Below are 16,973 nucleotides of genomic sequence, written 5' to 3' on the forward strand. Positions count from 1 at the left end.
TGCTACCCGCTGAGTCCATGTTTGGTCAGATTGTTCTGTTATGGGAATGAAGGACTCAAATGCAAGGATAGCAGGAAAAATGTCACAGTTTATTAATGCGGCCACAGGCAAAAGATAACGGCACCAACACAGACACAGATGAACAGAAAAATATCCAGGTGGCTGGAGAATGATAACTAAATAGTCCTCTGTGGCAGAGCAGAACGAAAATGGCAGCGGGGTTCACAAGGCACCCGGAGAGAGCGAGAGGAGACCGATGCCAGCCAGCAGCACCACACAGGTACAATGCAAGTCTCTCTCGAGCCACAGTTCTGTGTATGACAAAACGCAGGGGGGTAATTCCAACAGCAACAAAGTAATCCTCACACACGAGACAGGACAGGACAGGACAGGAAATGGTAGATATAATTCCAGTACAGAAACGAACACGTCTGCATAGCTTAACAATCTGACAAAGGACAAAGACAGGGCACGATAGATAAAGCCAGGGTAAATGAGAGAAGATGAGGAACAGGTGGAGAGGGAGAGTGGAAACAGCTGCGGCTGAGAGTAATGAGAGCGGGCCATGTGTGTGTGTGTGTGTGAGAGTGTAGAGAAAGAGAGAGAAAGAAACTGGGCCATGACATAATGTGTTTTATTCGGTATTTTATGTTGGTTTTACCTTATGTGGTAGTTTATCATTTATACTGTGGATAACAGTTTGTCATTATATAAAGAGAATAGACTAGTTTTACTATAATTCAGAGCAAAACAAACAAATACAATTTATAAATGCAAAAGATTGTATACAGTAATAACAGACTTTAGACATTGCAGATTTAGGGATTTTAATACTGCATTTATTTCTCCAGCATTGTGACTCAATACAGTAAATATATCATAATACAGCTGACAGATCACATTTTCATGATTTTCATTTCAACAAATTTGACACCTTTCACAGGGATCAGAAACATTTCTAATAATATTGTACATGTTACTGAGTAAATACATTTTTTTTTTTTTTTATAAAGGACAACACACATTAATAAACATTTCTGTAAATGTGCCAGTGTTAGCTGGCCAGATGTGTATAGACGAGAACAGCAAGAATCAGCAAGACAATTTATACAGGTTAAAAACCATACATACAAAATTCAACAAAACACCACACAGAATAAGATGTCTCAGGTTGCCTTGCAGAGCTACAGGAGGCAGCAAAACATTAGCATATCTACACATTAAAACAGAAATTCTTCATTCTTATCCATAAATGGGGGACATATTAAAAATTTGATACAGGGCATGTTATAAAAAGTTTCAGGTACGTTAGCAGCAAGTTAGCCTGAAAACAACTATAAAATAAAAAAATAGTAAGTGATTAAAAGTGTTCACATGTCTGACTATCCAAGAGCCAGGCCCTGAGAATTTTTAAAATTATGATACGTAGTACAATTTCTTATTTCATTTGGTAGAGTATTCAACGTATTTGAGGCTCTATAGAAAAGCATGATTGACTGAAGAAGCTGGACCTGTAAGGGGTTTCATATTCCCCTCTCAGAACTGACCGAGCGGTTCTATTATTAGAATTTTGTATAATAAAATAATTTAGTGGTGGAGGAGACAACTTGAATATTCTCACTAGACACATAGACTTTGTGCTCACAGTCAGAGGCGAAGTGTGTCTTTGAGAAAAACATGCCAACAGTTTTCTTTACATTTAGACAAGCCATATAGTTATATTTTCCATTGTTGAGTTAAGTTTAAGAGTTGCTTTTTTGGTTTTTGCATGGATGTATATTACGTTATCATCTGCATACATCTGAACTTCACATCCTGTACAAATTGATGGCAAGTCATTTACATATAAGCTAAACAAAAGAAGTCCTAAAATTGAACCCTGGGGCACACCAATCTCATTGATCAGAAAAGGTGATGTTTCATTACCAACTCAACTCTTACACACTGAACTCTATCTGCAATATAGTTTAGCGCAGTTTAGCGTTTTTGTTGGAAAGTTAAAATTGGCTAATCTGGAAATTAGTATTTGTTGATTGACAGTATCAAAAGTCTTTATAAAATCCAGGAATATAGCCACAACAACACCTCCTTTATCTAGGTTAAGTTTGATGTTCTCCAAAAGGAAGCAATTAGCTGTCTCAGTTGAATGATTTCCTCTAAAACCAAATTGCCTAGAATGCAGTGTGTAAGGGCTACTGTTAAGATGAGTGGTAATTTGTTCAACAACACAACAACTGTAAAATACTTATAGGTCTGTAGTTACTCACATTAGTTGGGCCCCCTGTTTTATAAATTGGGACAACCCCAGCTGACTTCCAATCTTTCTGAAATTTCCCTTCTCTAATTGTTATGTCATTAGACAGTTTTCCAGTTAATTTGTTTTAAATTGTCCCAGATTTGTTTGGGATTTCCCTTAGCTTCCCCTATCAAACTTAGAAAGAAATTAGCATTTGCCACTCGGATGTCCTTAGTTACCTTATTTCTAAGTGAAGTGAAGATATGTCTGTCAATCTGTAGTTTTGTCTTAAGAGAGGTTTGCAGAGCAAGGTCTCTCTTCTTCATCAATTTCCGTATGTCACTATTTATAGCAGGGTACATTTACTGTTACCTTTAAATTTAATTTTCTTTAGAAATTGTTCTGGTATATTTTGAATTGTGGATAAAAACATGCATGTCAGCATCTACATTTGAGCCAGACAGTAGTTCATTCCAATTTATGTTCTTAATTGCATTTTCATAGTTACATAATCCACTCTTTGGTATTCAAAATTGACTATGCTTTACATTAGATGACATACTGTATAGGCCCGCTCTTTTGTGAGTTTTCTAGTTAAAAGAATTTGGTTATGGTCTGATAGACCAGTTATCATATTGAATGATTTAATTATTCTGTCAGGTTTATTTAAATTAAATCAATTTGTGTTGTGGATGTAGTAGTTATCCTAGTCAGTCCCTTCACTCAAGGTCAAATTTATTTGTTATTTTTCCAGTGCCTTTTTATCTGAGTTTACATTAAAATCACCCATTCTCTAATAATATAGCATTACATTTTTCAAAGAAAACTGATTTTGCAGATGGTGGTCTATATACACCAATGAGAATAAAACCCAATTGCAGTAATAGTGTTACATTTAAATAAATCATTCTCAGGCGAGTAATGAATCTCTTTATATGATAATTTATCTTTAACATAAAACAACAAACCTCCACCCCTTCCCCCTACTCTATCTTTCCTAAAGGTATTATAGCCATGGATAGATAGGGCAGAAGATGGGGAGTTTTTATGAAGCTATGTCTCCGACAAACAGAGAAAATCTAGATTAGAATTTGTAAGAAGATGATTAATTTGTTCACTTTTTGGGACAACCCTTACGAAAATTAACCATGGTTTTATTGTGGTAAAAGTGTAGTAACCATGGTTTTTTGGTGTATTGATTACTATCAGCAAAACCATGGTTTTACTACACTAACTATGGTTTAACTATGGTTTTTGAAAACCATGATTGTCAAAACCATGGTTATTTTGTAGTTACTATGGTTTTACTACAGTAACCATGGTTTTTTGGTTTTAACTGTAGTAAAACCATGGTTAATTTTCGTAAGGGAATACTGTAAATTTCCAGGTGCCCCCATGCAAAAATTTTGGTTTAGCACCAGGATCCCACAGTATTTTAGCACTGTTAACAATATGAAAGAAGCTCAATTTTCGCAGCTTCTTACTTGCTGGATCTAATCCAGTGTTTTTTTGTAGCTGATTAGACAATTTAGCTCATCGCTAAGGGCATTTGATGGAGTTATATAAAAACAGTTATTTAAAGGAATAGTCTACCCTTTTGCCATATTAAACTATGTTATTACCTCAACTTAGACGAATTAATACATATCTATCTTTTTTCAATGTGTGCACTGTACAGCGTGTTGTGATGGTGTTAGCATTTAGCCAAGACCCATTCATTCCTCTGGTACCAAACAGGGAAGCCACCAAACACTTTCGTGTTTTCCCTATTTAAAGACTGTTACATGAGGAGTTATACCAGTAAGTATGGTGCCATAAAATAAAACTTTTTTTGGTACCATAGGAATTAATGGGGCTAGGCTAAATGCTAACACATTCACAACGCGCTGTACAGTGCACGCATTGAAAAAAGATAGGTATGTATTAATTCATCTAGGTTGAGGTAATAACATAGTTTAATATGGCAAAAGGGTAGACTATTCCTTTAACACTCTGGGATTGTTTTTTGTTGGCCACGGAGTTGAGCTGTCGCTTGTGCTGAATTGAGCTTGTACAGTTGGACCCAGCAGTCTTTGGATTATTCACATTGATCAATCCCAAAGACGCCTCCCCATAGCTGACATCGCGAAAGCCTGGGGAGCCACACAGGCCACCCCACAGCCAGCACCGTGGCAACATCCGGAATTTGTCACATTGCAAGGCCGCTGCAACGTGCCCGCGGGTGCCCACTCATCCCCCCTCAGTTCGGGAGGCAAATGACATACTCGATGCATTAAATGCTTTAATACTGATATGTGTATCACATTTATGTACAGATAAAACAGCACACTTAAAAGATTTTCTTTTTCACAATTACTTTGGAAAAGAAAGAAGGGGAGGACTGATCACCCTGTGTGTCTTTGTTATCACGCAAACAATCTTTGATCCCACACAGATCCGAGCTTGATAGGTTGTTTTTCATGGTTAAGACAGCAAGAACATGTTGCTCACTAGCAGAGAATGAAAACAAAAATGATTCTTAAACATAATGACTAAAGCCTATTATGCCTAAAAGGGTTAGAGATTTAAGTATTTAGGGGTTGTGATGTTTATAGTTATTAGGCAAACTAGAACTAAAAACATCTGTTAGCATATGGAGACATGCAGTTGTGATGTAAAAATAATTTAATAAACTTATACCTCAGGTCAGGATAAATTCTTGCTAGTGTAACCATCTCAAGTTTCAGGCTCCCAGGATCTTGAAGTTTCAGGATCTCAGATAATCTTGGCAGTACTTCAGAAAGCCATTTCACATTGGACCCCTTGTCAAGAGAATAACAATTTATTAAGAAAAGTACATAAACATACTGCACTCAAAAAAAAAACTAAAAATAGAACACAATGTACTAAATATTATATTGTCAACCTGATCTCACGAATTTCCGTGGCATAGTCACGGAATTTTTTGCTCATTTTTCCGTGGCATTCTCACGGATCTCCGCATATTTCCGTGGCCCTGCCACGGACTTTCTTTTCCGTGGCATTCTCACGGATTGGTAACTCAACTGTTTTGTCCTATTTTCTTACCATTGTCGCTTCGGTTTAGGGTTAGATTTACATAAAATGACATCCCTACCCAAACCCAACTCTAACCCCAACGCCAGGCAACAATTGATTAAAGTTTAGAAAATATAAAAGAATACATCAGAAAAAATAGTATAAACCAATACTTAAAGTGACAAACTAATGCAAACACCAAATCTAACCCTAAACCGAAGCGACAATGGTTTGAAAATAGGAAAAAGCAGTTGAGTAACCAATCCGTGAGAATGCCACGGAAAAGAAAGTCCGTGGCAGGGCCACGGAAATATGCGGAGATCCGTGAGAATGCCACGGAAAAATGAGCAAAAAATTCCGTGACTATCCCACGGAACTTTGTGAGATCATGTTGTATATTGTACTAAATATGAAGGATTTTTTTCATATTGCTTTTTACAGCTGTTTCGCTGTGTTTTGAATTTACACTTTATTTTGTTGTGCTTTTGCAGGCACATATTGTGACAAAACGTGATGCACATGGTTCACATGACGCAACAAACACATATTTTGGAAATACGAGCAACACACATGACACTCCGAACACATATTTTGAATTTGCGCCCTTCGGAAGAGAAGTCACCAGCTGCCACTGTTCAACATATATGGAGTCTGTATGTGTGGTTGTTCTCTCACCGCTTTGGCAAACGTAGAGCAGATACTTCTGCTGTCTTGGCACATGAACTCAGCGGCTTCCTCCTGATGTTCCTTCTTTTTCAGCTTTAGTTTTCTTTTCATCATTTGCCTCACATATTCAACCATTACTTCTAAATGCAGCTCGCCCAGCAGTTCCTACAGACAGACACAGACTATTCAGATACATGCACCCCAAATTTATTTTAATACTTAAGATATTCGACATATGCTTGGGCTGTCTTACTTAAATAAATTGTCTTGGTTACGTATGTAAGCATGGTTCCCTGAGAATTGGAACGAGATGCTGCATCATGAAATGACACTTTGGGACAACACGTATGAAACCAATAAAAATGTCTATAGGTGAGTCCATTAAACTTATCTTATATGTCTCCTTTATACCAGATAATGCGCTAATGTTTCTTTAACTTTAGTTAGCGTGCCATATCCATGTTTCTTGTGAATTAACACTGGCAGAAAAGGGTTTCTTCCATGATTTAGCCACCTCAGTGTGAAGATCAGGAAAAAAGGAAAGGCCTCTGCACTGTGGTTGTACTTTTTTCTTTGGAAACCTCTTGTCCACTCAATTTTAAGAGTTTCTACAGGGTGAGTTATAACCTCCGCCAGCTCATCACAACCAACAGGATTATTAATAATTTCCTCATTTTCTAATGTCTCATTGACAATTACGTCTAGCATTTTACCAGTTGGAGTGGGAGAAGCCAACATGCGAGCTCCCATACTCTTCCACGAAGTGATGGAGACAGAGGGTCTCAAATCCCTTTGCTTATTCCATCTGCGAACCCCACGACTGCAGTCATCGCACAGCCTTAATGAACGCTAGCCCAGAGCCGTGAGAATTGCAAACATTACCATTCTCATCTAATACGGAGATATGGGAGCAAAGCATCTTTAAAGACATATTCTCACAATGTTTGTAGGCTACTCCCTCAAGAACAGCCCAAGCATGATCTTCTCCCAAACATACTACACATAACTTGTGTGAATACTTACCCATATTGAAACATGGGCAAGGAGGAGCACACGGTCTAAACTGATTCTTGCTCATATTTGCTCATACATTGCATATATATATAAAATAAGACAGACTTTTTGTTTTGACAGACAATTTCAAAATATGTGCTTCACTGAAATGACAGAAGCTAATATGCTATGTTTACATTTCCCTTTTATACTTTCCAGTTCCACCGTCACTCGTGATGTCTTCACTGTGTTCCTAAAGTTCCCTTAAAAGGGAATCTTATATATGCAATGCTTTATATTTTCAATATATTCTTATATGGTAAAATATAATTAACATCATTTTATGAAAAAGACGACTTATTAATTACACAACTTTCCAAAACTATAATTATAGAGCTATCTATAGCTGTAAATTAAATTAGCTTCTGACCTCTCGGCAGACAGACTTCAGTGGTTTCAATTTATGAATATGATTTTCAAGTGCTTTCACCAGCCCATCCAAAACCTTATCGTGCTTATCACACCAGGCGTCAGTCCAAAGCTTACGGTACAGCGGCTGTGGAGAAATAACACAAAGGAATTTAATACATTCTTATCTCTAGATAAACTACATTGAAGATTTCTTTACTAACCTTCAATTCTTTGTGAATTTGACTGAGAAAATATTGGTAACAAACTGATTTGATGTTTGCTAATGTGCACAGCAGTTCTCTTTTAGTCTTTTCCGGGAAAAGACTTTTTGCTTGTTGTGCATAATTCCTAAGGATATAGAGAAATAATGGTTTCCAAAAATGTAAATGCATATGATTACAGTTAGTAGATTGCATGTTTACAGTCAACAGAGAGTTAGTATAAATTATATGGGCATTAAACATTATATGAATATAGCTGCAAGCAGCGATGGCAGGCCCTTATGGTGGCTCACAGAAAATGATGCACGGTGAGCATGTGCAATTAAGTGGGTAAATATCAGTGGACTATTTTAATGTTGTTACTGACCAGTTCTGGAACTGAAGTTAAAACTAACTCCACCACTTTACTCCAAAAAGGCAACATAGAGTGGTTTTGCCAATAACAACTTTGAGGTCTGTGCCAAATTTCATGACATTTTAAGTATGCTCAGAGCCTTAAATACACCTGATTGTAATGTTACAGTTTGTCATGTTGCCATAGAGGTCCGGACATCATGTGACCCAACCATACTGGAAGGCATGGACAGCCGGGAGCGAATATGAAATAAATGGCGCCAGCAGGAGTTGCATGGCAACAGAGTTCTGCGCACTTTAATTAAAAAGATATAGATATGTACATCCAAAACTTTAGATGAAACATAACAGATCCATATAACTTTAAACGTATATCAGCCCAGTTATTTTCCACATTTTAAACCTTTCATGTGATTGTTAAACATAAAACCCTTATACAACATGTTGAAATAGTAAGTACTATAAACAGTCTTAAAAATAAGTTTACAAATATTGTTCAACCACTATCGATACCGAAGCTACAGCATTCTACGATTGCCTGTCAAAAAGGCGGAGTTTAGGCTGTGTGACATCAACTGCTGGAGCTCTATGGCAACACTATGTAAGATATCACAAAGCCTTTCACAATTTTACATCAGCCATGTCTCTACATTAGTCTGACCATCTCTGGATTGACTTGGTTAAATAAAAGGGAACTATTTTATAATCTGTTTTAAGAGACACACTTCCAGTAACCAGGACAATTTCAGTTCTGAAACTTACAGGATATCATATATAACTCATATATAACAAAAGTTCAAGTAAAAATTGATTCCTTGATTCAAAATTAAGCAAACTATAAATAATAACACTTCATTATAGGTGGACATTAGAACTAATAAAATGCTTTAGAAAAAAAACAAAGCAATATTTAGCACTGTTGCAATAAGGCATTAAATAGATTTTGATGAATAGAGCAAATTTACCTAAACTTGTGAATGTTAACCAGATTAGCACAGAGAGTTTTAGCAGCACCTCCTTGTTTAACTTTGATAAGTTTCTCTAGATTTGTCATAAACCTGCCATTGAAAAACAAGAAAATACCTGTTAGTCAAATCATGCAATAATAATGGGCCAATGAAAATATTATTTCTGTATTTTACATGATGTGTTTCTGGTAAGCCATAGCACTTAAAATGCCAAATTTTGGTTCAGCTCCCAGGCAACACATTACTAAGTCACAGTTTAAGTCACTTTGAATACAAGTGTCTGTCAAATGAATAAATGCTCTTACTCTTTTAGATAACTGTTCAGATGGCACAACATATACTCGTTTTTACTTCCAGAGCCCAAAATTGCTTTGATCTCCTTCATAGTTGAATTAATATGCTGTAAAATAAAAATGGTGACACTTGAAGTGTAAAGCCATAAACTGTTCCATGTCATCTACATGCATTATTTAATTTTAAAGGGCATCAATGCTTTCCTGGCTGACCTTCTGGCTTGTGTAGTCAAACCTGTACAGAATGCAACAGCCAGAGTAGTTTTTAATGAGCCAAAGAAAGCGCATGTCACACCCCTCCTCATCAGTTTACATTGACTTTCCACAACTGCCCGCACCAAATTTAAAGCTCTGCTATTAGTCTACAAAATGACCGGTGGCTCTTCACCCCTACTCGGTAATTTGGAATGTGCTCTCCAGATGTCTGTGTTCTGCTAGCGAACGGCAGCTTGTGCCATAACAAAAGGCACAAAATCACTCTAATGTATCGTTTTATCAACCTTTTCTCTATTTTGCCAATTTTTTACAAAATGTAATATATGTCTCAGCCGTGAAGAAGAGAAGTCTCCGGCCACCACTAGTCCACTTGTTTTTACCCACTGCAAGCACATTTATGGACAAACCCCTTGTAAAGGTGGATTTTGCATAATAGTTGCTCTTTAACCTGTAATCTTAACAGGCACAAATAAAATAAGAGGGTTAGAAAGTTACTAGAGCCCATAACATACCGGTATAATATCTTTAGCAAGGTTGCTGACGTAGAATCCATCTATCAGATGTGGCTCAATGCCATCATTCCATTTTTTTATTTCTTTCCCAAAAGCGTTGGACAATGACTCACTGACTTCTTTCTGATGACAAAAAACAAGGAAAATCAATCAAAATATTAAGCAGCCCCTGCAATAGGAGAAATATTAGATTACATAAATTAAAGAGTAGCTCATCTATGAAGATTTGTATGATTTTATACTTTGTAATTGACTTCTACTACTAAATGATTGTGGTCCTTTATAGTTCAGTGTTGAAGCACTGCATTAGCAGCACAAAAGGTAATTGATTTAAACCCAGGAAACACACATACTGTTACAATAAAACTTGCTTCCTAGGGGGATACCTAGGTTTTTATTTCAATTAAAATACTACATGAATTTCAAATGAATGTACTGCACTGCCACAAAGTGATACTCTCCATTATTTGTCACAATTTTGCAATAAAATAATCCAAAAGATTTCTGTCTGAAATAAATGTAAACTCTCAAGTGCGCCTTACGATGGTTAGGGTTTGAGTTAAGGTAATTTGGAATTTTGTTGATTAAAACGTTGGTTCAGGACTAATGATCACGGCAACTAATGATGGGGGCTTGACCGGGGATGGGGCTTAGCTAGGGGACTCCCATAATCTTTGACATAATTCGAACACTAGGATGGAGGATAGCTTGCATGCGTATTTTGAAACAGCGCAAAACTATGTTCGTGCAATGTGCACATTTCAAATGATGAAATTTGATTGGAAGCTTGTGCATAAAATGCACATCAATCTCATCATATTATTAATATATTGTTCATGGAAACACTATACTAATATTTATTAATCAGAATGAAATCATTCCAATTAAGGCAATAGGTGTCCATGTAAACAGCACTGCTTAGAGTTACAAATGACCTTCTTTTAACATCCAATAGTGGTGAGATCTCAATTCTTATATTACTAGACCTTAGAACAGCCTTTGACACAATAGATCACATAACAAAAAACTATGTTGGCATCAGTGGTCAGGCGTTAGCCTGGTTTAGATAGTATCTAGCCAACCGCTATCACTTTATGTAGGAAAAGTCTACACAGTCTCACCCCATGGCATCAATATTTGACGACACTTGACCATGCGTCAATATGTTACGCGGAGGGTATACCTTTCGCGTCATTTTTTGACGAACTGGGGACTTCAATACTATTACGTCCTTTGCATTCTCTTTCCTATTTTCTTACCATTTTCGCGTCGGTTTAGGGTTAGATTACGCAAAATTAAACAGTGTACGCGAAATTAAACAGTTGTCACCTGGCGTTGGGGTTAGAGTTAGGTACGCGAAATTAAACAGTTGTCACCTGGCGTTGGGGTTAGAGTTAGGTTTGGGTAGGGATGTCATTATGTAAATCTAACCCTAAACCGACGCGAAAATGGTAAGAAAATAGGAATGAGAATGCAACAGACGTAATAGTATTGAAGTCCCCAGTTCGTCAAAAAATGACGCGAAAGGTATACCCTCCGCGTCAACATATTGATGCATGGTCAAGTGTCGTCAAATATTGACGCCATGGGGTGAGACGGCGTACCACAGGGATCAGTTCTAGGCCCTATTCTGTTCTCGTTATGTATGTTACCTCTAGGAGACATTATCAGGAAACATAACATAAGTTTCCACTGTTATGCAGATGATACCAAAGCTTTACATCTCATCACAAACTCCAATAAGACAGATATACTTATTATTGACCTGAATCGCTCCTAAATAAATATGTCAGAATACAAGTTGCCCATAGATGGCTGCACTTTGGTGCAATCTTCTACAGCCAAAAACCTAGTAGTAATGTTTGACAGCAATTTATCTTTCGCTAGTCATATCTCCAACATCTGCCACATAGCATTCTTTTATCTTAGAAATATCTCAAAAATACGCCATACAGTATTGTTTACCTTGCTAAAGCGTTAATAGACTGAGGGGTTTTAGTTGCAACCTTTTGATGTCACATTTTAGACATGTTAACAAAATGGTGGCTTCCAGGTTTAAAGATTTATTTTTCTTTTTATTAAAACTATGACATTTGAACTGTTAATTAATCCCAGTTTTAATCTGTTAAACCATATGTGTGTTTATTTTCGGGTTAACATTTAAATATATAACATTCTTTGAAACCTAATAATAAAATTCATCCACTGAATTACCTGTTTGTATAAAAAGTACTGATCATGTAATATCTTAAGAGTTCCTTCAGGCAGCAGAGGTCCAAGCGATGATTGGTCGATGTGCTCTTTCAATTCCTGGTGGTTCAGCACACCACTAAACAGAGGTGAATTTTATTTAACTTTCTTATTTCGCTGTTTTATTGCTAAGGAATTATATACAGCCTTAGGCTAAAATATTTGCAACTTAATGTGCAAGTTAATGTATACTTAAGAGACTAATATACTGCATCATTACATATGTAAAAACTACTAGATGAGTCCAGGTGTCTCTTACCTTGGGTAGTGAAACACAATCCAACTTAATATATAGCAGCAATCTTCAACATCCACCTTAGATCTGGTCAGCTCCTGGAGTCTGTTGGAGAAAGCCTGATGGTAAAGCTCGACATATATTTTGCAAATGTCAAAGTCTGGTGGGTAACATTGCCTCAATCGTCTGACCACCACCAGCAGATCTTTTTGTATTTGCTTGCCCAATCGGGACACTTCTCTCTTCAAGGGAGAAGACAGCTCGTTCGCCCCATTCTCCTGTTCATCTGTGTTCTTCATTCGTTTCTCCACAACATCCTTGTGGATCTCTCTGCACCTTGTCGGCCTCCAAGCTGGCCGTTTCTCTTTGGCCAGTGTCTCCCAGCGTTTGTCCTGTGCCTCCTCCTGAAGTATGGCAGTCACAGCACTCTTGAGTCTCTCCTGGTTGTCCTCAGTGAAGGAGTCATTGATAATCATCTCCAGATGAGCGATGAAGTATTGGTAGTTATTCAGCAGCTCTCCCTCATCTTCCTCGGCTCTAGCTGGTTTATTCGAACCAAACAGACGTTCCTCAGCAGCCACCAGCAGCTTCTGTGCTTCATCCAGATGGTTCTGTTCCAGGTTGTTTCTGAAAACAAGGTTCGCTGTAGTTTGTGAGAGAATTATTATTATTATTTTTTAGATATCCCTTATGTTGATTAAATGTGTGCAGTGAGCTATAGCAATAGTACACAATCACACCTACTAGAGTTAGTCTTTATTAACAAAAATAATTTACAGTTGATAAAGTATTAAAAATACATCACAACCTTGTCTTGTTTTACCTGATAGCTTTTCAGGTCCAGATTTTGAAAAATTCATCAAGTCTAGAAATGCTTTTTTCTCAGATTCTTTATTTTTCTGAAGCTCCATCTCAGAATCACCAGAGGAACCTTGAGTGTCGGTGGCCACTTCTATAAAAGAATTATAGAAACAAATATTATACCAGTTCACTCATAGGGCTCTATCATAAATCCGGCGCAATGCAGCGTAAAGTGCGACGCAAGTGTATTTTGCTAGTTCCGACCCAGCGCAATTATAATTTTCACGTTTAGAACCACGTTGTTTAAATAGCAAATGCATTTGTGCCCATCTTTGCGCCCATGGGCATTCTGATCTAAAAACGAGGAGTGTTCAGGCACATTGTTGGCGCGTTGGCATTTTGAGGCAACTAAAATAGACTACGCAATATTTTTTTGTTATTTAAAGAGCGCGTTAGAAATATTCGCCTATAAACGGGACGACAACGCAGGTTTGCTTATCACATATGAATGCTTGTCGCCTGATTGATGCATTTCCTTTTGCATAAAAGTAAAAAAAAAACACGCACTTTATTGCTATGTTACTAATACAAGCTTATCTGTTGGACTTTTCTTTGGACATACAGTATGAAGCAGCCCATAACTGTTCAATATAAAGTATTTACATTATTTGAATAAAAAAGTTTGCTTATATTAAAAATTTTACATCTAATCTAATCCATCTGCAATACAAAGCAAACACAGGGTGACCCGGTATGATCACTTGACCTTTGACATTATTAAACGGTCCTGTAGGAATAACTGCAATGTTACAAGTTAGTCCAGAGAAAAAAGTTATTATTAGTTATTTATATTATGACATAAATTAAGCAGCTCAAACATGCATTTTAGTACGGGACAAGGATAACGCCTGTCCAGGAAACTATCCCTAACAGTTAGTGCCATCTTATATTCTGGAAGAAAGAACTCAAATGTGACCTTTTCTTTATTGAAAAACTACGTTTCTAGGTAAAACGTAATTTAATAACTGTCAAAAGTGTTTGTTTGAAGCATTATAAAATCATAGCTTTTCAATAACCATGTTTCGATCACCATGATTTTATGCGCATTTTGAAGTATCGCATCAAAAACGAGCGATGGAAACAGCAATTTTCAAAAATAAAAAAACTTAATTCGCAAAACCGTTATATGCGAAAAAGAGTTAATGCGAATAATGGGAGATGGAAACGCATTTGCCAAATTAATTCTGACGTAGTGAACATTAAACCCACGGGATTGACCGTCTAGCTGTTTCCGCTGTCGTTCTCTTTTGTTTTTCTTTTTTTGCGAATTTTACGAAATGTGACTTTCTAAAAAACCCTGTTTGTACAGAAATAAAACAATGCATTTGAAAAATCAAGTTAAGAATGATTCGCATTTAAGGAATGTTGCAGCTGTCGCTGTGAAACATTTGACATTGTCTTTCATTGCTCTATTCGCCAAGTGTATCAACCACAGAGATCTTTGGCAGATAGATTTACTTAAGAGTTTCTTTTTGGCAGCTTGTTGGATAACATACTTTAGAGCTTAAAGCATCAGTACATAATTTATGTAGGTTGTGCATATAAAGTGATTTTAATTTGTGTCATTTAACTTAGTTATGCAATTCATCTATACAATAAACAAAGCTTTATTGTTGAATTTTATTGTTGTTTTTTTCTAATAATAAATCAATGTAATGCCAGAGTAAACACAATGGGTCTGAAAATAATACAAAAGCAATGTGTTTGAAAATTCTTTATTACTTATCAATGTTGGCAAAACCCTTACAATAGTGATCTATACAAAGGTTCCATTTGAAATGTTATAGCAAAAAAAAACACAAAAAAACACACAACAAAATGTATACAAAAAATGTAAAATAAGCAGAAAATATTAGAGGGAAGAAAAAAATTTATAATATAAACTTAGATAACTTTGCATTCGTTTTTTAGTATGTCTGCAATATCATTTTGAATGTGTTTACAGTTCTAATTCGAGCTTATATTTTTTTATTCATGTGTATTATTTTTTAATCTGTGACCTCAGTACATTTGCTAAGAAATTCATCCCATAAATGTAATTGGCTCTGCAGTCTGCACGTAGGACTATGGCTGCATGGTGTCTAGAATGTGAATGTGATCTGACCGCCCTGTTGGTCCAACAGGGATCTGATTTCATAACTTTCAGAAAAGCAGTGCAGGCAGATGTACTGTAAGGAGCGTACTTATATTGTATCGACTAAGCGGCTGAAATCAACAGACAATATGACTTAAGGTTTGATAAAAGGACAAAAGTATTTTACATTAAACGAAATTATGAATTAAAAAAAAGATTGTGAAAAATACTCAGTTCTAATCATTAAAAGTCAAATGTAAAAGTCTGTCTTATGCTATTGTTTGTACAGTCTGATAGACAAAAAAAAAATAGTAGATTTGTCTTACCTTTTTTCACTTTACGCAACAGCATTATCCACTGTTAAAGGCACCCTACATGTGTTCAGACTTTCTTGTAGCTATCTGCTATATCTGAGTCTCTCCAGCTTTTTAATAGCCTACAAGCACCATGTGATCAAGATGCACGTCTCCCATAGGCCCATAGTCTCCCATTCTTTTGTTTAAACATCATGACAATTTTTATGGGCTTTTCCTGATTGCTGGAGCTAGCCTGTTTCCTGGACTTAAATTATAACCTAGAATCCAAATATTATCTGGTGTATATGTGGAGACCTTATGATATAAAATGCTGTGTTAGCCCTGTGATGAAATCGGACATCTGTTCAGGGTTTTTCCTCCCTTGCTACAAGAAAAACTGGGATAGGCTACAGCAGTGTGGATAGATTATCGTTTTGTTTCATTATTTGTATTATCTTAACTCTTTTCCCGCCACTGACGAGTTATCAATTTATAAAAAAACTGAAGCAAAAACTATTTTTTTAGTAAAATAGTGCATTCATGAATTGGTGCGATAAATATATAGCCCATCCATTGGTTGTGCTATGATATCACTCACACTCTGTCACTTTGCCAGAGGAACCCCTGACTCTTCCAGCCATCAGCTGCATAATTCAATGTGTAGTCGTTGGTGTGATGTTGTGCTCTTAAATGCTTATAATATGTTTAAATGTGTATACTATATGGTGCATGACACATCCTTACATTGTCCCTTACAGTGCTGCCGGGCTAGACAGAGGTCCATCCCCACCACACAAATAATAGAAATAATAATAGTTTTCTAACATCCTGGACTAATAATTACAACTAAACTTGAAATAATATAAAGAAAATACAATCATTACCTGACTCCCTTGATTAAAAAATAAAAACAGTATAAAAGATAAAAAGGCATTCTAATACATGGTTTCATAAGTCTGGCGGTGGTGTGGTGTCAGCTAATGGTGCTGTATTTATGTTTACCATTAAGCCATCATGACCTTGGCGTGTTTGCACCGACATCTGCTTAGGTGTTGCTCTAGCCACCACAGACCTGAGAACAGACAGAACACAACAGAAGAGCAAAAGACAAACAACATGTGCAAGGTCATGTAAGATGACAATTGTGGTTTAGAAAATTTCCCCGAGAACCAGAAGCGAACCAGTCATCAACTTATGAATCCGTGCCAGCATTAAGTTTTAATTCCTCTCTTTGTTGTTATTCTTGGCTTTTGTGAAAGCCCTGTTAGGGACAATGTATGTCATTGCCAGGGGCTAGACTTATGGGCGTTATCCAAATCAGTATGTATTCAAATGCAGATTTGATTTCGCT

General features: G+C 36.6%; 1 protein-coding gene across 2 annotated transcripts; it reads right to left on the reverse strand.

Annotated features, from left to right (window-relative positions):
• Window positions 1-4,168: 4,168 nt before the first annotated feature.
• On the reverse strand, window positions 4,169-15,732 carry LOC135739012 (tumor necrosis factor alpha-induced protein 2-like). Of its 2 annotated transcripts, XM_065257260.1 has the most exons (12): window positions 15,653-15,732; window positions 13,215-13,343; window positions 12,416-13,034; window positions 12,121-12,235; window positions 9,907-10,029; window positions 9,191-9,285; window positions 8,883-8,975; window positions 7,564-7,690; window positions 7,362-7,487; window positions 5,948-6,103; window positions 4,916-5,037; window positions 4,169-4,725 (listed from the first exon to the last, which is right to left on the reverse strand). In XM_065257260.1, exons 1-12 carry the CDS (start codon window positions 15,675-15,677, stop codon window positions 4,566-4,568), a joined length of 1,890 nt encoding a protein of 629 aa, XP_065113332.1. In that variant the 5' UTR covers window positions 15,678-15,732; the 3' UTR covers window positions 4,169-4,565. The 2 variants fall into 2 exon arrangements, with proteins under 2 accessions (XP_065113332.1, XP_065113333.1); XM_065257261.1 differs by lacking the exon at window positions 15,653-15,732 and having other exon boundaries at window positions 12,416-13,018; window positions 13,215-13,345.
• Window positions 15,733-16,973: the final 1,241 nt, after the last annotated feature.

Source organism: Paramisgurnus dabryanus, chromosome 12 (assembly GCF_030506205.2).
Source record: "Paramisgurnus dabryanus chromosome 12, PD_genome_1.1, whole genome shotgun sequence".
Classification (NCBI taxonomy): Eukaryota; Metazoa; Chordata; class Actinopteri; order Cypriniformes; family Cobitidae; genus Paramisgurnus; species Paramisgurnus dabryanus.